Source organism: Aulonocara stuartgranti (assembly GCF_965226115.1).
Source record: "Aulonocara stuartgranti genome assembly, chromosome: 2".
Taxonomy (NCBI): domain Eukaryota; kingdom Metazoa; phylum Chordata; class Actinopteri; order Cichliformes; family Cichlidae; genus Aulonocara; species Aulonocara stuartgranti.
Genome location: NC_138940.1, coordinates 34,655,623 through 34,676,177, shown reverse-complemented (window position 1 = coordinate 34,676,177; position 20,555 = coordinate 34,655,623). Strand labels below are relative to the sequence as shown.

The 20,555-nt window shown below is 40.2% G+C and overlaps 2 protein-coding genes across 4 annotated transcripts in view; both read right to left on the bottom strand.

Moving 5' to 3' along the window:
- The window catches only part of atg2a (autophagy related 2A), a 28,550-nt gene extending 21,873 nt beyond the window's left edge, over positions 1–6,677 (bottom strand). Inside the window, exons 1-4 of the mRNA XM_082556940.1 lie at positions 6,131–6,677; positions 5,587–5,749; positions 4,994–5,143; positions 1,143–1,245 (exon numbers count right to left, since the gene is read on the bottom strand). Of these exons, the coding sequence (XP_082413066.1) occupies positions 1,143–1,245; positions 4,994–5,143; positions 5,587–5,749; positions 6,131–6,301 (587 nt within the window). The 5' untranslated portion in view covers positions 6,302–6,677. The remainder of the gene's footprint in view (positions 1–1,142; positions 1,246–4,993; positions 5,144–5,586; positions 5,750–6,130) is intronic.
- A 1,027-nt stretch (positions 6,678–7,704) lies between these two features.
- On the bottom strand, positions 7,705–20,528 carry nxf1a (nuclear RNA export factor 1a). 3 transcript variants are annotated; one of them, XM_082510181.1, is made up of 22 exons: positions 20,074–20,528; positions 18,360–18,419; positions 17,728–17,935; positions 15,983–16,142; positions 15,809–15,892; positions 15,444–15,548; positions 15,140–15,220; positions 13,953–14,022; positions 13,550–13,638; positions 13,327–13,434; positions 13,085–13,194; positions 10,478–10,514; positions 10,079–10,147; positions 9,911–9,966; positions 9,611–9,718; positions 9,385–9,443; positions 9,182–9,297; positions 9,050–9,092; positions 8,875–8,953; positions 8,313–8,495; positions 8,169–8,229; positions 7,705–8,057 (listed from the first exon to the last, which is right to left on the bottom strand). In XM_082510181.1, the coding sequence occupies exons 1-22, from the start codon at positions 20,126–20,128 to the stop codon at positions 8,019–8,021; spliced, it is 1,980 nt and encodes a 659-aa protein (XP_082366307.1). In that variant the 5' UTR covers positions 20,129–20,528; the 3' UTR covers positions 7,705–8,018. The 3 variants fall into 3 exon arrangements, with proteins under 3 accessions (XP_082366307.1, XP_082366308.1, XP_082366309.1); XM_082510182.1 differs by lacking the exon at positions 20,074–20,528 and adding an exon at positions 18,888–19,381; XM_082510183.1 differs by lacking the exons at positions 18,360–18,419; positions 20,074–20,528 and adding an exon at positions 18,480–18,828.
- Between the last annotated feature and the right edge of the window lie 27 nt (positions 20,529–20,555).

Below are 20,555 nucleotides of genomic sequence, written 5' to 3'. Positions count from 1 at the left end.
TGGTTCCAATGTTATGTCAACAATGCAGCACGAATACATCAAACTATTAGGAACAGCTCTCTCTATATATAATTCTGGTGTTTCATACGCAGCATCAGTGACTCATTAGTGTCCATAGTCATCAATGAATGTCACGGTCACAGACACTCTATTATTGACAACACCTCAAGCACAGGCTGCAGTTATCTGTAGCCACTGTTCAGCCGAATACTGGTAATGTTACAGTTAGATAGAAGGTTAAAATATGACACTATTGGTGAACACATTTGGAGCTTTCTTGAAGCTGCGGATTACGATCATAGGGCCTGATTTCTGACTTCTGTGGGGAATCTTTGTAGAACCTACGACGTAACTCTGGAAGCGGCCGACGCTGTTGCCACCACTTATCCTTGTGCTGGTGCACTATGTGTTAATAACCTTGTGGTTGTGTCCCAGTCTTTCATGTGCCTGGGCATACGCTCTTTGTTGTGGTCAGTTTTGTCCGTCAAGTTTTGCTTGTTCATTCCTCCACATCCATTCTGACCGTTTCAGCTATCACCTTCTGTGAAATTGCTGACATTTTTGAGTCCTTAAACTGGTGCTATGATTATTATTCTGTCACTGATAAATGCAAATCTAGGGAAAAAGTCGCCAGAAGTGCACAGGAGGTATCAACAGCACTGAACAGACCAATCACACCGGCTGTGTTGTACCGACACACATCAAAGTGCACGCCAGGTTACAACGTAGGGTTTCAGAGGGGTTTGCAGCTACAGCATAGCTACGGCTTAATTTTCCACTTAAGCATCAATTCCAAGTAAGCCTACTATTATTTCATTTGCAAATTTCAGGAATTTCTAGTGAACGTAAATGTAGAAAAATAAACACACAAACACATATTGCTCCCTTTAATACACTGAATGAAGACAATGTGACTCTAAAAGACAAGTAAAGTTACTGTCAGGTGAACTACTGAAGCACAAGTTATACATTTATGTGTTTAAAAGTGTTTCCATTACTACTGGAAATGTTGTTACTACTCTAACTGTAGTATCAATGAGGCTGTAACTGTAAGTATGTAAAATAACCTTCAGTGAAAACCAGGTCTAGTTTTTCCTGTTTGCAGCTCATATTCCGTTAGGAAAAAGGAAGCAGGAACTCACCTTTTAATGTGCACTTCTAAGGCAACGCCTGTTTCCAGGTCCAAGGGCTGGTGCTCGATGCGGACGATAGTGTCTAGAAAGGTGACTTTAATGCGACGAAGGACTGAAAAACAGACGACAAAACAGATATGCAAAGATTCATTAGCACCGATCTCTTACATGAGTTCTGCTTTGCTCTGAATGGTGGGATCTAATATGTACATTAACAGTGTCTCTACTGTCTCCCTGAAGCACATCTGCTTAATCAAAGCTGAATGAAGGTAAATTCTGATTTGTCAAAGTCAGAGCTAACCGTTGTAAACAAGAGGCTCTAATTCACCTCCCTTTAAAACAGTGGATATCAAACTATGGTGGAGGCCCCAGTGGTGGGGAATAAAGCCAATTCAGATGGGGCATGAACAACCATGGAAAAATGTGAAGTGTAACAAAGTTGAACTGACATGTTTTCCTGTAAGGAAATTAAAAGTTTTGGAAGCAAAAGATTTGAAGAGCAGCTTGGTGGAATTACAGAGCTGTGTGCCCAAGATGACAATATTAAGGATATGACCTCTCATTGGCATCAAAGCCAAGAGCCAAGTAAGGAACAGAAAGTACTGCCTGAAACTGATCAAACAGAGAAAGAATTACCTGTGCAAACAACAGCCTCCTTATCTGAAACATCAATCATATTTAATATGAGCAGTCACCATTGTAACAGTAAAGTAGATTATGAAAAAGAAGTAGAAGTATAATGGGGGCACTGTAAAGTTACTGTGAAATTAAAAAAAAAAAAAAAAAATCCATGACCAAACATTAATGCTGTTTGATAGCACATTATAAATGTCAAACAACTCACTTGTACTGTGTAACACTATATGTATATGTATGAAGTGTTGTTCAATTATAAAAAAATAAATTAAAAAACAGAGTAATGGTCTTGAGCCACCTTTAATGTCTATGCTTCCAAGGAGCCAGAATTTCCTCTAATTATTAAAGTGGTCTTGAGCAATAGTTCTCCAGGCCTTCTAAATGCTTGTTACTAGCAGCCTGCTTCAAAAGCACATAATTTTGAACAACACAAGAACTTGACTGTCACTAGAATCAGTAACGAGTCTTACAGAGTAATTTTCAATTCACTGTCAGTATATCCGGAAGAGATCAGGAGAGCGGTACTAATGTAAATGTTTACAGCAGGGGTGGGGAACTCCATGCCTCAAGGGCCTAGGTCAACACCCCTGAATCAAATGATTAGTTCATTACCAGGCCTCTGGAGAACTTCAAGACATGTTGAAGAGGTAATTTAGCCATTTAAATCAGCCGTGTTGGATCAAGGACGCATCTAAAACCTGTAGGACACCAGCCCTTGAGGCCTGGAGTTCCCCACCCGTGGTTTATCGCCATCACAGTTGAGAGTCATGGTTTGGGGTGCATTTGAGCTGGTGGTGTTGGAGATCTTTTCAGAATTGATGAAATTTTGAATTCAGAAAAGTACTGTGAGATTTTCATTCACCATGCAATACTATCTGGAACGCATCTGATTGGCAATAGCTTGATTTTTCATCATGACAGTGATGCCAAACATACTGACCATGTAGTAACGGCATACCTGGATAGAACCCCCCCCATCAAATATAATCAATGAGCAAGGGTCTTGAACTCCAGGCCTCGAGGGCCGGTATCCTGCAGGTTTTAGATGTGTCCTTGATCCAACACAGCTGATTTAAATGGCTAAATGACCTCCTCAACATGTCTTGAGGTTCTCCAGAGGCCTGGAAATGAACTAATAATTTGATTCAGGTGTGTTGACCCAGGGTGCTATCTAAAACCTGCAGGACAGGTTTTAGATAGCTGACGGTATCCTTGAGGCCTGGAGTTCGAGACCCCTGCCCTAGAGCATCGACCTCAACATTATTGAAGCAGTGTGGGGTCGTCTTAAGAGAGAACAGAGCAAAAAGCCAGCCAAAGAATCACTTTGAATGTCCTTTAAGAACCCTAGACAACTATTCCTGAAGATTACTTAAAGAAATTATCAGAAAGCTTGCCTGAGAGAGTTCAGGGTGTGATGAAGAAGGTGTTCAAACCTAATATTAACTTTCAAACTAATTATTAATGTATTTTCCTTATATACTTTATTTTCACATATGTTTGGACGTGTTTCAATAAATAGTAGCAACTAGCATCTCACTTTCCTCACAGAATAAAAAATGAGGCGTGGCTCACTGGCCTTTTGGACAGTACTATAGGCCAAAAGAATACTTATCAGTAATGGAGTAAAGGGTAACTACATGAACAAACAACTAAATAAACATAAAAAAGAACCGCACCAATGTGGAGAAATTGTAAATTAAGGTGGCCAACTGTGAGCAGATCACAGGTTTTTAAATCTGTTCCATTTCAAATTTACCCAATATTTTTTTTTCTCATTAGTTACACAAACCTATAAGCATGCTGGATGCAAATGAACAGATTCCCCATCTCTCACAATAATATAATCTCCTGAGTCCAGTCTGCAGGAAGCCAGAGGACGTCACTTAGCAGGGATGGGCCGCCCAGAATAGATAGAACAAGTGTGCAGTGAAACTGTTGACCTGTAGCATGCCCTATATTATATTTATGTAAACCTCCAGAATCCTGTTTTCTTTTTCTTTTCTTTTTCCAAAGAAACATCTACATCGCTGAGGAGCCTCTGATTTAGGTAACATCAGGAGGTTTGGTAAAGATGAACAAAAGCCCCTTTCAACCCCCAAAGTAGGAAATGAACCGTGGGATGATGGGTAACAGCCAGGAGTAACTGAGTAATGATAATATACAGAAGAAGGCTGTCACAGAGATGGCTTTCTATTTGGAATGAGGTGGAGGGATAATCGGGGAGATAGATCATAAATGGTTAAAAATACATAGTTTAAACTATAATTCGTTGAAATGTCAAAGCTGAGACATGTCAACACCACCATGAGGCCAGCAATGATGATTTCCCTCTTTCTTACAGAAAACAATACAAAACAACAACAAGAACTTTGGCTAGTTTTATGGTTCTTTTCCATGCAAAATAAAATATGAGAGTATCAATAAGTGTTATGTGTTTTGAAACAAAGTGAGCGTTAAAGTTCATCCCTCTGTGTGTTTATGTTGGTCACTGAACCATCTGATACACACAGTATCTGGTACACATGAAGTACAGCTTATTGTAAGTTGCAGTCAACCTACCTTAATTTCTCCCCGTCTGGCCTCGGGTGATATGCGTCACTGTTTCTTCATCTGCAAGTGTGCTAGGGTCAACTTGTGTCTGGGTTGCGTTAAGTGTATCAACAGACAATGAGCGAGACGCTTCATGCAAAAAATCTGCATGCCTGCCTTTTTTATGGACTCGACCCAACTACGCATGCGCCCTTCAGAGGACTATTACAGGAATAAGCACTGGTCAGTGGTGTCTGCACCTGTCTGTGTCTGCAACAAAGACTAATCCCCACCTTACTGCACTCGGTTTTGTTTGATGCCCCTCTCACACACACAGTGACAACAGGGGAGATAAGGGTGATGAGAGAAACGAGTGTGACTTTAAATACATGTAACACATGAAACACTCAAAGCAAAAAAGAGCAGTTAAATTAGGTCAATAAAGTAAATATAATTTTATGACTTTATATTTTTATTTGTACATTTTTATCACTTTGGTTTCTTGGGGGAAGAGGTTTCCTGGGGAATGGATGGAAAGTACTGTACTCCAAAGTGATCATAACTGTGATGGTTTGTGGGAGTTCTTGAGAACGCTTGACTTTTCCTCCGTTGCTGTGGAAGTTCTTTTGTCTGCACGCCAACTATCACATTTAGACAAGTGACAATCTGCATGCAGACAAACTGCTTTCACTCACCCGTCTCAATAGTCTGTGCAAACATCTCAAGCCCCTCCAGTGGGGCAGGGGGCTCCTCTGAAGCCTCAGGGGGGTCCTTTAGGCACTCCTGAGCCAGCTGCATGCTGGAGGTCATGCTGGACGACCAACCTTGCGAGTCCCAGCCCCCACCTGATGGCAAAAGAGGGAGCACTGAGTGATTTCTGTACTTTAGCTATTTCAGCATTGGCTATTTACCATTCTTTTAATTTCTTTTTTTTTAGTGAGATGATGTCTAAGTTACACATATGAGACAAGATTTAGCCTGAGCTAGATGTGGACCTGAAAGGATTCACAAATTAGCATCATTAGTTTAATATCTGTCAGACTCAAACATATGAAAGTATATGGCAGAATTATTGCAGTCCTTGTTCACATAAATAGTACCAAATGAATGTTTTCTTATCCTGTTTACATCTTCTGCAGTGTCCTTGAAGATAAATGATGCAATCTTAATAATTATACTGATTTTGTCAAACTGGGTTTGCACGTTAAGAAATGATAAGAACATGAGTTGCTGGCTGAGGCGTGTTCGGTGTCTCAATGAAAAGAACATATACTTTAAGCGAACTTACTGGTCCGGTACTTGGGTCGGCATGTTATCTGAAGACCAGAAACCTCTAAGGTGCAGTGATCAGTCAAGAGAGCCTGCCAAGGGATGGTCACCGTTATGCTGCTCACAAAGCCATCTACTATCTCCAGAGGGGCCCCCAGGGACTCCAAAAGCTCATTGACCGCCTGTTGTAAAGAGGAGGCAGTTAGTAAGCAGCTGCTAAGAAGTAAAAGTAAAAGAAAAAATTGAAATATGCGGTTTCACATTTGCCTCATCACTCTGGGTGTCATATAAAGCTGAGGAAGTGCATAGTTAGTGTACCATGGGCATATATATTTATGCTGAATGCAGACAGAGGTAAACCTAAACTCGTGAGCTAGTGGTGCGTTTCCTGAGAGTGGATTTCCTCGAAGAAATGTGACCTAGGCTGGGAGCCCGACGCTGGAGATTGTTGTTGAATTCAAGCGCAGTTGCGAAATAGTCGAGGGAGCACGAGTCCGACAAAAACACTTGATGGCTGCTGCTCGCGTGCCAAGATCACCTTCTCCTCACGGTTAAAAACTCACCCAAACATCGAGGTTGATATCCTTGATGACACCGCTGCCGTTGTACAAGTCCAAGCCCAGCTGATCGAGGCTCAATCGCTCCTGCAAAAAGTGACCGAGGTAGTGCTGTAAAAGGTACCGACAGGCCCGCTTCTTGATTGAGCCCGACCAGGGGAAAAACCAGCGAGACATAGGGCCAGAGAGAGCGGGGAGAGGGAGCGAAGAGGTGGTGGAGGAGAACGAGTGCGAGTACAGTCCCCTGGAAACTGCATAACAGACTAAAACAAAGTGTGCAAAAACAAGGAATGAGCCACAGCTAGCTACAAGGGGCTAAGGAAGGGGTATACCGTAACTCTAGTTCTCCCTACACAAAAACTACAAAATCCTTTGTGTCAGGACCCAAGAAGCTCCCACGATACTTTTCGAGACTTTACTCCAGCTGACGGTATCCGTCTCAACTCATATTTTCGCCAGCTTTGTGTCGAATCGCAGCGATAAGTCCTCTTCGCGTATCCCTTGTTTCGGGGTTGTTTATTGTTATCATTCGCCAACTGATGGAACGTCCGTGCGTAACTCGTCACACTGACGTAGACAAAAACCGGAAAAGGAACGTATCTATCCAGGCGCCATTTTTAGAAGGTCAGCGTTTTTATTGTAAAACACTGATTTTATATTTTTTCTTCCAGAGTTTTGAACATTTACATATAACTGTATGGAAGGCAAGGCGATATGGACGATCAGAAATCACAAATCTTATCCTTTTATAAAATGTGATATTTTTTAAATTCCGCTTCAGTGTGTACCTTTGTATGTAAAAAATAATAAAATTGAAAAAAAGATCATTTGTGCGTTCTCCCCGATTGTCTCCATTTATTTTTCTTGCAGATCGTTTTCACTTGTTCTTTAACCTTAAAATTTGTTTTGGTTAATTAAACTGGTTGTATCTAACAAGAGTTCTGTAACTCCAAACTTATTTTTTTTATAAAACTTTGTGGTTTTATCTTAACTATATTTAATAATAAACATCACAAGTCTTAGTATCATAGGTAAGGCAAATGTACAGCATATATTAAATCTACCACCCTAAAGCAAATACAAACTTAAGGCCAGCTTCCCTCAGCTGCTCCCTTCAATAACACTTTGTCTAAACCATCTGCTCTCCCTCCATTTCACATGCTCCCACATCAGACTACTCTGTCTCCAAACTGCTCAACCCGAGCTGTCTCTGATATACAAGAAAAATAATTAATTTAAATTAGCCCAAACTTCAATCTGGACAGCCATAAAGATGTAGGAACTAAAGCAGCACTGTAAAAAGTTCCATACTATATTTTTTATGTCAACTTTTCCCACACATTTATATTTGCTTGGATAAAACTTTCTGATAAAAGAAGTCATCCATGAGCAGCACCATTGATCTATTTTTTTACCCCAATGAAACTTAACAATTTTACATCTTTCAATAAGTCACCGTTTCTCAGTTATTTAAAATATTTTGACATTTTTGCTGTAAACTGAAATGTAGTCAAATTATTGGGCATTTCCCCCTCACTTTTCCACTCTTTTCTAATGTAACCTTGAAGAAAATTTATCAGTTGTGACAAAATATATTTTATTGTTAAACATAAACAAACAAAATCAAGATGAGCACATGAATACAATGGACCAATGGCCATATGTCTTTATTCCTATAAAAACTGTGTAGTGATATCTATACAAATGACCAAAAACTAAGGTTACAATAACCAAAAACAGTAGCAGAATGACATTTGGCTGTTAAAACAGTTAACACAAGTAGACTTGATCTACTTCATTCATAATTAAACAAAAGTGAGCGAATAAAAGAACAAAAGCCATAAATAAAAGTAACTGCGCTTTAGTTTATTTCACAGATATTTGATTCCACTCTTTATTTTATGAAAGCTACGTCAGGAATCTTTCCTTCAGCCTGGAAAGAGAAAACAAAAGGAGATATTTCAAAGCCATGGCCTCACAATAGTGTTTCTATGTTGATTTATAGACAGAACAATTATCATTATTATTATACAATTTAAGTTACCTTCAACTGAGTAAAGATCTGCGCTGCTCTGCTGAAGTCCCATTCATTGTCTTGTAGACACCTGTTAAAGATGTATGTTTAGATGTTTAAATACACAATCATACACAAGACCACAAAAAGATATGTGCAGGAAACAAAACGCACTTCTGTGACCACTCCAGGTTCATGCCAGACTTCTGTGAGAAAGCTGTGAGCATCTCTTGCTGCTGTGCAGTGAGGGTGGGGACAGGGCTGGAAGATGGAGTCGGGGCAGGAGCCACGAAGGCTCGGCGGATCTCCTCTGTTGTGGCCATTCGAATGAAAAGCTGGTCGTTGACAATGCACAACCTGTCACAAAAGAACCACACACAGAAAACATAAGGATATCTGGATGTTTCTGTTATACACAGGAGAAGCTAAACGTCCTTTTTGTTTGTTGGTACAATTTCTGATTAGGTTCATCTGCAATACAGTCTGCTGTCAGGCTCTAGCAGGAGACGCACGCATGTAATATGTTTGATATATTTAACTTGACCGTTATGACTCTCTGGCTCTAACACAGCGTGTTACCAATTTCATGAAATACACATTTTTCTCTAGTGATTGGTGGGTGCCAAGTTGTTGCAGACTGGTCTCAAGACGCAGACTGAAGCATAACAATAAACAAACACTTCGTTATGCACCACAGGAAGATCATATAAACCGCCGGGAGCTCAGTAAAACTCACCCAGAATTTCCTGCTGGGACTGTGATGAAAACTCGAGAGAAGGCCATTGTGGATTCTCGCGATTTCCCATCAACAACAACTGAAACAGACAACAGACAGACAAATTAGTAAAGAAATCAACAGGTATGCCCCTTTGTTCAGGACCAATTCTAAAACTCTGACTAAAACAGCTCACCTTCTTTAAAGACTCCACTCACTGTGAATGACAGTAGTGTATTCTGTAAACGGAAAACATGTTTTGAGAGAATTAGAACAATAAATTGCTTCAGAGGAAAACGTCAAGGTGGATGACAGAATGAAAACCCACCGTGTAGGTGTTCACATCAATCGTAAAGGAGGCGATGTCGTGCTGAGTCTTTGGTAGCTCGTTGAGGAAAGCCACCACGTTCAGTCGTGTATGCTTCAGCAGTCGAAAGCGTATCGCTAAAGAAGTCAAAATTTCGAGAGGGAAAACATGAGGAGACGTCTCAAATCCCGACAACCTCAATTTAGACAGTGAAAGATACTCACTGGAGTCTTTGACTCTCTTCAGGTTTCGACTGTCTTTGTAATACTCTCCCAGACTGCTCCTAAACAGCAGAGGGACAAACAGACTCAATGTTAGGGGAGGACACAGAAAGAGCAACCCATGCAAACATCTTGTCAATGAAAAGCTTAATTCTGCTTTGTTGATGAAAACACCCAAAATATATTAATCAGAGTAGTAAGTTATCTACAAATGTGCTTGTGTCCTCACCTGGAGGGGTTCTGGGTGGAGTAAGGTGTTGTGATTGATAATGATGCTCCATCATGATAGGCATCCAGGAGCGGCTGTCTATCCCCCGAATCATAGATACTGTAGTACCTGCAACACAGTCACAAGCCATGAAGTTAGTTTCTGTGTTTGTCCTTTTCCCCAAAAAATTATTTCCTTAAAAGCTAATTAAAATTAACAAATAAAAACATTAATTGTTCAGTGGGCACATTATCAGTGCACCAACTCTAAAAAAATTTCAGGGTTTTCCTCATTACTAAAAAAGGAAAAGGAGAAACTTACTGTTGCAAGAACCGAAGGATGTGCGCCTTGATCTCATCGGAGCCAAAACAGCTGCCCTGGAAAGTCACACAGGAAAACATTTGTACAACGCAGATTAAACTAATTCAGTTAACAGTAATATAGACACAATGCTGAATATCAGTGAGTAAAACTATACATTCAGCTAACCTTGCAGGGGGGAATAGTGGTGGGCGTTTCCACATCAAATCCAATCGGTGGAGGGAGGTCATGACCATCCTGAAGTGAAACACACAAAATTATCGTAAAAGTTTGGTTTAACATCAATAAAGCAATACAAAAACTAAAATATGGAGATGTGCGTATCATATGAAAGATAATGACCATTTTAGGGTTTCCCAGGGAACACATGAAACAAAACTACTCTGATCATTTTTCCCATTTTGGCCAAAAACAATAGAAATCAAGAACACCAACAGATTCTTCAGAACATGACATTTATTGGAATATTCAAAAGGATTTTATAGCATCTTTAGGTAAAAGAACAACTAAATAAAGGAGAATGACTTCAAAGATAGTGAATTTTGAGATATAAATGTGGGAACCTACCAGTCTGAGAAGCCGGGGAAACCTCTGGCGCACAGCACTGGTATGGGAACAAAAACCAAGAGCAGGAACGTTATCGTCACAATCCATACCCATACACACACAAATAATGTTCATTACTGTGGGTATAACTGACAGTCACACCTGCTGATCCACTTAATGTCATTTTGTGCCTTTCAGTTGAATTTTTAGGACACTACACTTTGAGGATGAAATTAAAATGTTTCATTACAACCAGTGTCACAAAGGATTTAATCTTCTGTGTGTACAAGGAAATCCACAAATCAACTTAGCGTTTTCGTCCTTCTCATATTTTTTGCTGTGCTCTTTTGAAGTTTCCCGCACTGAAGTGTACTTACCAGCTGGTATACTCACCCTCTCCCCCATTTTGGTGACATACACAGATCTGACATGGAGCAGCAACACAAGCACACTTTTCTAGGAGCGCACACATACTAACATGCAAAGTCCCATGATTTACGAGACCACACCAGGATCCAGCAAACACATTCATTCTGAAGTATTAAAATAAAGAGATTATGCATTGCTGGGAGAGAGGTGGTTACAAAATCTCTGGCCAAGATGTTGGGGAACAGATGAGTCTACGTCACCAAGAAAACAAAACAGGTGAAGTACAGTTCAGTGACATACTAGCACAAGTAGCCTAACATTCAGAAGACAGTCACTATTCATCATTTGGGTGATTTTCATCAGCGTCTGTGCCCACGATTATCAGCAATTAAAGCAGACCTGAGAAGAGAGCCGAACGGCAACGACAGCAGGTCTCTAAGAGAGCTTAGCCTAGCAGTCCCGCCGCTCATTCTGTACCCATCCCCTGCTGCTAAAGTACGAAATTTACCAGCTAACTTTCTCACTCTGAAGAGTAAATAAATTTTCTCTAAGCTTTTTTTTTTTTCTCAAGTAAAATTTGGGACCAAACCTCTGGTTAAAGAGGCGTAATCATGACGTAGAGTGATAATCATCTAATAATAATAATTGAGCTTTTTCGTACTGGTCACAGCCATCAGAAACTGGAAGAGGAAGTGTTTTCATGTTGGGGTTTTTTCTGAACTGATTTCCAGTTCAGAACATATTTTCTTCAGACGTTTTGTCAGGGATATTTGCCAAACTCTCCACTTCATTCACAGACAATCAGAGGCCCATTTTAGGCAAAAGAGATCAGACTTAGTGGGAGTGTTTTCTCTCTTTGGCTCATCACTGGTCATTGATAATGACATTTCCCCCTCCGCCTCATCCCAGCGGCTTTACCCTTGAAGTCCCGTCTTCTTCACTTCATCTCATCAGTGAGTCTGAGCTCACAGGGACTGAGGCCGAGTAATCGTGACTGTGCCTGCCTTAGGTTGTCCCAGGGTTTCGAGGTGGGATCTTACCCGTCATGGGCTATCCAGCCTTCCATACTCGCCTGATACGGGGGCCAAGTGGGCAGGGGTGCTATGAGGGGAGGGGACACACTGGCTGTGGAAATTTTCTTTGTTTCATCCAAAATTTGTCGAGATGAAAATGGCTTGCCCACTCTCCAACAGAGAGTCTACACTTTTACAGTACTGCTCAAAATCTCATTATGGATCCCTGTTTTTGAAATAAATCAGATGTGAAATGCTCACTTTTTTTTGCTTTTTGTTGCAGTTTTTGTTTTGTTTTTTAAATTAGCATGCTTCTTATCATCTGCAGTGTGACAGTATTTTTACAGCAGCTTATGGGATAAGTAACCACAATGTCAGCAGGGGAATACTAGGCAGAGCGCCGCCTAGAGTGACAACACACAAAGATGAGACCAAAGCTTGAAAGGAAGTGCCACAGAGAAGCTGAACAACCGTCAGAAAGAAGAAGTAGTGCTGTTCACACTGCAGAGGGTTTAAGCAAGCTGAAAGGAAAATAAATTTTAACACTGTGCAAATTTACTGTGGTCAGATGTCCTCTCAGCAACTTTTGAAAGTAAGAAATGATTAGTTTGCAGTGCGAAAAAGAAACGTTAATCACTGAGTGGGAAAAACACGTTCAAACCCCGCCCCCCCCCCCCAAAAAAGCAACGACAACAACAAAAAAAACCCAAAACATTTAAATACCCACAGATCCTTGATTATTTAACGCACAGCACATAGCTGAATACTTGTGTATGTCACTACAAGTGTAGAGGTATAGGCACAACTGCATGGATATTTAAAAGTCTGTATGCAAGTAAATCTGTACATAAATGACAAATATTAATCAGTTATCATTTCCATTTAGGGCGTTTTTAATATTCCTCAACACAGTGACAAGATCAGAAAGCTTATGGTGTATTTAAGTCAACTGGTACGTCTCCTTCAACTTAAAAAAAAAAAAAAAAAGATAATATCTGCGAGTTACAGTGTTTCACTCACAGAAAACACAAGTCGTTAAAGTTTTTATGAGTTGGCTCTGCTTGGTCCAAGCGTTCATCCTCAACTCCTGAGCAAAATGGTTTGTTACTTTACAGCCATCTTAAACACAAACACAGGTAACTGATCTTGTTTTGTAGCATCCTGCATCATACTCAGACAGCCACACGCAGTCACTGAATTATTTCTGTAAGAATTACTTTTTCAATCTCGTGAATCGCTGACTGACCTAATGTATGAGGCCTGGTCCTTGAAGACGTCACACAGAGGGTTTCGAGTTAGCCACAGCTCCACCAGCTTCAGGCCTTTCACCTTGTCCAGCTCCCGATCAGACTTTAGCTGGAGAACCACACAGAATCAGGATTTTTTTTTATTTTATTTTTTAAATTGCACAAACATACACACGCAACGTGCAAAGGACCACTAGGTCATGTCTGTTTATACTTCTACAAACTGAGTAGTCAGTCTCACCTCATTTTGGGAAAGATTGAGAGTTTTCAAATTGGGCACCTTGGTAACCAATTCAGCCAGTTCATCCAGTTTGTGAATACGGTTGTTACTCAGGTTTAAGGACGTCAGCTGGCAAAATGAGACACAAAATGATAATGAGCACACTTAAATGTGTTCCATTACTTTATAGCAGCTACAGTAGATTATAGAAGTGCCCGTGCTTCTGTCACTGCACTAATGTTACCTCAGGAATGTTTTCTTCAATGATCTTGATGACAGCTTCCATGTTAGTCTTCCTGTTCAGGATCACTTCAATGTTTTGGGACACCAGGTCTGTCATGCAAGATAAAATTAGCAATAAAACACTACACAAACATGTTAAAGTGTTGTTTTACATGGCAGTAAATAAAGTTCTGCAAGGTACAGTTTCACAGGAGGATTGATTTGACTCTTGGTGTAAAACATCACAGGAAGCCATTTAGAACAGGCATTCAATCGCCATTTTGCAGAGATGCAAGTATTGTAATAACAATAATAATCATCATCATTTCTGTAAGGCTGGTCAGAAACTTACTTATAAGTATGAACCGTGTGATCCTGGTAGCAAATGTATGTAAAAAAATTTTTTAAAAGATGCGTATAATCACCTGGGTCTGTTCGAATGTTGTTCAAGTCGAGTGCTTGCTGGGAGGCATCGAAACGTTTTGCCATGCATTGCTGTCAGATAAAAACAAGAATCAACACATTAGCCTCCAAAACACCACAAATGGTCACAATGGCAAAATAATTCTCCTCTGAACTCTCTCCACCACTCAGGTCAGATCACTTCTGTTGAATCAAATGCAAAAAGAGTTTACCAATTTAATAAAATGAATGCAGCGAAGCAGCCACCACTTTACCCGTTTGCTCAATGCGTCCAAATATAACAACACAAATAAACTTATGGTACAGTCATATAAAAATTTCAAAAATTTATAAATATTTTATTAAGGTTCTACTAACGCTCCTAATCACTCCCCATAGTTGCAGCTTTACTCTGAAAACACCTGACTGGGACAATACACATTTACAGTTATTATAAGTAGGGTTTGGCTAGAATATAGCAGCTATTGGTAGGTCAGTGGTCTGCTTGCTTGAGAATTTAACATGTATTTCCCAAAAACACCAGAAGGTGGTGCTTTCTTCCTTTTTGTTGTGTTGAGTGGATAGCTGTACACTCATCAGTGAGTCATTTTATTGTTGATGTTAAGTTCATCATAACAAAGTCCTGAACATTGTGCTTGGTTAGTTTGGGGCGCTTTGCCTTTATGGTTGTGAAACTGAGATGTCGTCATTTTAAATCATACTGCCTTACTACATTTAGCAGTAACGGGTGAAATGTGTATTTAGTCAACTTTGTTTTCTGCAATTTCATTCTAAAAATGTCTCTACAAACAAGACAAGCGCATACTTGGCATTTTTTGACAGGGAGTCAGGTTGAGACGATCGGTTAAAAATGCAGGCTAAAGGCCGCCTGTCTCCAACTTCTTAGAGACACGACAAACTTTCACTTTCACTCATGACATGTGCATCACTAAAATGAAAATGCTTTGCTTTGAGGTTCTATAATTCTGTGACCTAAACTGGTAAACTGCATTTAAACGAACGTGCTATTAACATCACTAATAAACAGTTAATATATGTAAGAACGACACTTTAACAGTGTACTTAGTACTAGAACACCATTAGTTTGAGCAACAGACTCTCACAATGATTAGAGAAACTCAAAGACATTTTGAACATTACTTATGAGGCTTTTAGCCACAATCACTGCCCCCACTCAGGTGCTTCCTACCTTCAGGTGCTCCAGGTGTTCAGGCTTCAGGTCAGAGAGGAGGAATGACGGTGGAGCACTTTTGTTGACGTGCACTTCGACCTTGAAGAAACACAGATGGAAAATGACAAATCAATAACTTAAGATTAAGATTGTTTGATTAATGGTTATTTATTATCTTGTTTTCACATTCAAGTAGGTAGATAAACACTCAGTAGCAGCACACCAATGATCTGTGACCTTAAGGCAACAGCACAGCAGAGTACAATAGGCGTGAACAGTACACATGACACAAAAACCTATCGATATTATTACACCAACATACCTTATAACCATCAGTGTCTGTGATCTTATGTGAACACTTGTGTAAAGCACTGGCAACAGAGGAGTCATCCACATAGAAATGGACCCTGTTATGGTCCACGTGGTACTGGATAAAGAGGGCAAGACAAGAAAGAAAAAGATAATACAATTAAAATCGCCTTAGACTTACCTTACAAATTTTACTACATGGGTACTGCAGATATTTTCTGAATAATTGTATAGGCATAAAGAATTACATCATTTATTTTATCAGAACACAACATACAGAAACTTAAAAAAGCTTACTCATACATTTGCTACTTCAAGAAATATATAAAAAGGTATTAAATCTGTTTATAACTAGTAATTATAAGCGCTTAAATGCACCTGTATAGGGTGGTACGGAACGGAACAAATGTTCTGGAGAGCTGGGAGTAGCCACTTCTTGTCATATTTTCTTCCATGTGGAATCTGCCAAACATACAAGAAACAAAATATAATTTCTTTATAGATTACAAAGTGGTTTCTTTGACTTCCTGGGGTGACCGTAATGATACACACCGTTACTTTGTACCAGCCCGATTGGTTTTTCCCTCCTCCGCCACCTCGTTCTCCTCCTCTGAAGGGACCACCCCCTCCACCTCTGCCTCCACCTTTGCCTTGTCGCCGGTCTCTGTCAAACCGTCCATCTAATTTCCTAAAAGGTCTTCCGTATGGGTTACTAGGGAGAACACAACAAGGCAGTATATATTCAGGCATATGGCCACACAGGGAAAAGAATCAACGCAATTTTTAAGTTCTATTTCTCAGTATTCTGTCTTTGTACAAGCAGTTTATTTATCTATTATCATCATTGCAAATCATGCCATCTGCCAAAGATTAAGTCACAATTCTGGCATGTGAGGCGCTTTGATAAACTACCAGTTTGTTGTGCCTATCTAGATTTTTGCAATCTGGTGTGTGCAGAGCAGAAGGGCTAAAGGTACCAGTAGGTCAGTCTCAACGTGACTCATCAATCATATATCTCGAGATAGCAATAAGGAGATTCCTGATAAAAACCTCTGTAATTGCGTTGTTTGCCATTCTGACTTGTGTTCTGATTCTAGTTCAAAACCATTTCCATCATTTAGGGGTAGACTGCAGCAAGTGTGGTTATGATATGCACAAGCAATCACCAGTGTGCCAACCACAATCATTACAGGACTTTGCATCAGGTCGACAGGAGTCAGGTTTCAAAATTACACGGATAAATGCTCTGTATTTTTCCTTACATTCAGTGTTGCTTTAACCTTTTGTCAAGGCCCAACATAGCTTTCACACTCGCAGTTCTTATTGTAGTAATGGTAATGGCCTGCATTTGTATAGCGCTTTTCTAGTCCATAGGACCCCAAAGCGCTTTACACTACATTCAGTCATTCACCCATTCACACACACATTCACACACTGGCAATGGCAAGCTACATTGTAGCCACAGCTGCCCTGGGGCGCACTGACAGAGGCGAGGCTGCCGGACACAGGCGCCACCGGGCCCTCTGACCACCACCAGTAGGCAAACATGGGGTTAGTATCTTGCCCAAGGATATTTGACATGCAGCCAGGATGCAGCCTGGGATCGAACCACTGACCTTCTGATTAGTGGCTGACCTGCTCTGCCACCTGAGCTACAGCCACCCCTAGTAGACTTAAAATAAATAAAGAAATAATTACCCTACCCCAGTGTTTGTGAAATAGTCACACGCATGTACTGGCAGAGCATGAGACACAGACAGGCAAACTTATTAAAACACTGCTTTACAGTGGCCTCCCTTTTTATTACCTGGAATATTCTCCTTCATCAACCAGTTTTTCATTCAAGATGTGGAAACTAGAAAAAAAAAGTCACACTGGATCCAGGACACGAGCTGATATTTTAATAATTTCATGTTATAATTTTTAGCTGACTAACAAAATCACTTATTTTTTCTCAGTTCACTTTTACCGTTTCAGTCCTGTTCACTTTTCCTGTGGTATTATTCATGTCAGCAAAGGAACAGAAGTGAAAATGGTCTGGTGCTCTACTTTCTCATCCTGTGCGGGCTATTCAAGATGCAACACCTTTCCTACAGCTTCACATGAAATCCACATCAAACACCTAAGACCTTGCTGTTTATGTGTTACTCACCTTACAAGAAAATTATACATTGTGCAAATGTTCTTTTCAGTTTAAAGCCATTAATTGTTTACTTAGACTAAAGTATTACTGTGAGAAGTTTATCAGACAAACTCTAGCAAATGCATTCAATGAAAGTGTAACTTATTACACTTACAATCTGTTCTGGGAGCTGCTGTCCTGACAGCCATCACTCATAGTTACATCTCCATCAGTATCTTCAAGCCTCGACCGTGGTCCAGGACCTCCAAACCCTCCTGAGTGGTTTCCACGCTGGCGGTCTCTGCGAGACCTGTCATACCGACCCTTGTGAGGGCCTCTGCCTTTACGGTTGCGAAACTGTGGTGCGGTTCTGTCATCATGCTCTGTAACGGAGAAAGTAAGTTAGCTCACAACCTAAATATCACATCTCAGCTACAAAATACAAGCAATAATAACCCCCCAAAAGGCATAGGTTATGAGTTAAATTAAATCAGCTACTGTACATGGACTAGATAAGACTGAAAAGAGCTCAAATGACTGTTACAGATTGCAATGTAAACATTAAAGGAAGCTTACAATTTTAAATACGCACTCTGTAGCAGATTTTAATTAAGCCTACACTTTTGCAAATTATGCACATTTTAAAAAGTCCTTTAAATATCCAAGACAAGCCCTGGTCTTGTTGATCTCTGCAGTAACTCTCTGGACTCATTTTACCAGCGAAATAATACAAATATTCATGGCGTGGTACTGGGTAAACATGTGTCACAAAATGACACCTCCGAGATGCCTTCGACATATTTTTACCTCCGTGAACCATGAAATCGGTTCTTCTGACCTCTCTCCTCACCATAAAGTCTCCAAGATCTGTGGAAAGGTCGTTAAAAGTGCAGTAAGTTTAAACCTGCAGTGAACGTGGCTTCTTACCGTTGTAGTAATGCCCGCCGTCCGCCATATTTCTCCAATAGTGTTGGATAACAGCCACAACCCAGAGTAAAACAAAAAACAACAATGCTACTAGTGGTGGTTTCTTTTCTTTGTTTCACGGCACTCAAAGCCAAGGCTGTCGGAGAAACTCCAACATTCCGAGTGGACCAGCGGAAACAAAGGCGACCCCGACGTGACTGTCGGCTCGTAATTAGCAGCTTAGCTTAGCTTCCCCTGCCGAGCCCAAACGAAAAGACAAAGCCGGAAACACAACTGGGTTCTCTTCCGGGGCAAGAAAAGGGAGCGGACAGTTGAAACAAACTACGGTGGGATTATGGTCAAGTAAAAAAAAACAAAAAAAAAAAACAATGTACAAATCAGGTTTTGCTAGCGTTAGCTTCGACTTACTTTTGCGTATATATGCGCAAAACCTATAGCGCGAAGCTTGATGTGGGATATCCGACCACTTAAATCACACACGAACCTCTTTAAAAGGCTCACCAACTTCTGTATTTCCACAAAGATGAGGGATAAAACACAGACAGCTGTCTTTTAAGTTAGCCAACGGGCCGGTCTGTTGTTTTTTCAAAGCTGCGCCAGTATGCAAATGTATTTTTAAAAAAAACTACAGCGGTTTCAAAGGGTATACAAAATGGGGTTGTCTCGTTTAGCAACACTTCTAAAAACTATATTGTTTGAATTTGAAAATAATAATTTCAACATCATGTAACACTGAGACCTTTGATAAAAACAGAATCACATAAGATTCATTTAGATGTCATTTCCTAAACCTACAGAAGTTTTTATTCTAATTTCAGCGCTGCACAAATCATATCTCAGTATGTTGTTTTGACCAGCTGTCAGTAATCCTCCAAATAACTGTAAAGTTCCCGTGACATGTGCACAAAAGACTGATTTTTAAAAGTAAGGAAAAAAAACCCAGGTTATATTAATGACTCACTTCTATTGTTTGTGCCACTGAAGCATAAAACCAGGAGCACTTTCAATGCAGGAAGGTGCAGCTGGAAGCAATAACAATAATGATGTCCCAATAAGCCCTGACAGTGAACCAGCACGGTTTAATACTAGCAGAAATATCACAAAATGTCATAATAAGCTCTTAATATTTTATTCTGGAATTGTCCAGAGGTGCTTTTTTTTGTACAAACAGTGCACTTTAATATGGCCTATCAGGATTTAAAAAGGAGTATAATTTGATAATATTTCGCTCAAAGAAACTTTAGGATAGGGTCAGCTGTACAAACTGTGTTTTATCGCAAATCGTGACGATCCTGGTTCTTAGTAACCAAACTGCAACTGAATATATATTTAATTAATATAAAAACATATGCATTTAAAATATTAGCCTGAAGGCTTCCGTTAGCATCACACCATTTAATTCTCTGACCAGGTAAACAATAGCTACACCTTCCTCCTCGGTAGCATGCTTATTTATTTTGTAAATTTTCAATGTTAAGGCAATATCATTCACAATGTCTGTTTAAAACACGAAGCATAAGCAGGTGTAAGCGATTAGACGGTAATGTAAACCCGGGCTAAACGAAGCCGAGAGAATAATAGGAGTCAGACTTACCATCATTCACCACATGTGTCACCACGGCCAGGTTGCGGTAGTTCCTCTGAAACATGATCACTTGGTCCTCTCAAGACCACTTAAGCTCCCAGAAAAAACTTACTTTCTCCTTGAAAAACTCCTTTTCAAAACAGCACCAGATTCTTTGTCAGCCTTCTTGAGCGAAATTTGAAGTTTATGCTTTTTTTCTTTTTGGGCAACTTTGTGAGCAGAAGCTAAGGTTAGCTTGCAGCTAGCAGTATCGTTCACGTTGGCTGCCCAGGACCAGTTTCAACATTTACCACTAATTTCTTTTTTTCTTTTTTTACCACCTTATTGGTTTTTCCCCCCATAAAAGTACCGAAAACGTGTCGTTTTAGCTCCTGTCAGTCGGTCTCTCCCGCTCACTTGTCTCCTGAAGCGCCAACAACATGGCGCCACCTGGCGAAACGAAGCTCTAACGTCTAATTACTGCAGCCTGAGCGCTTAAACTGCCACAGTAT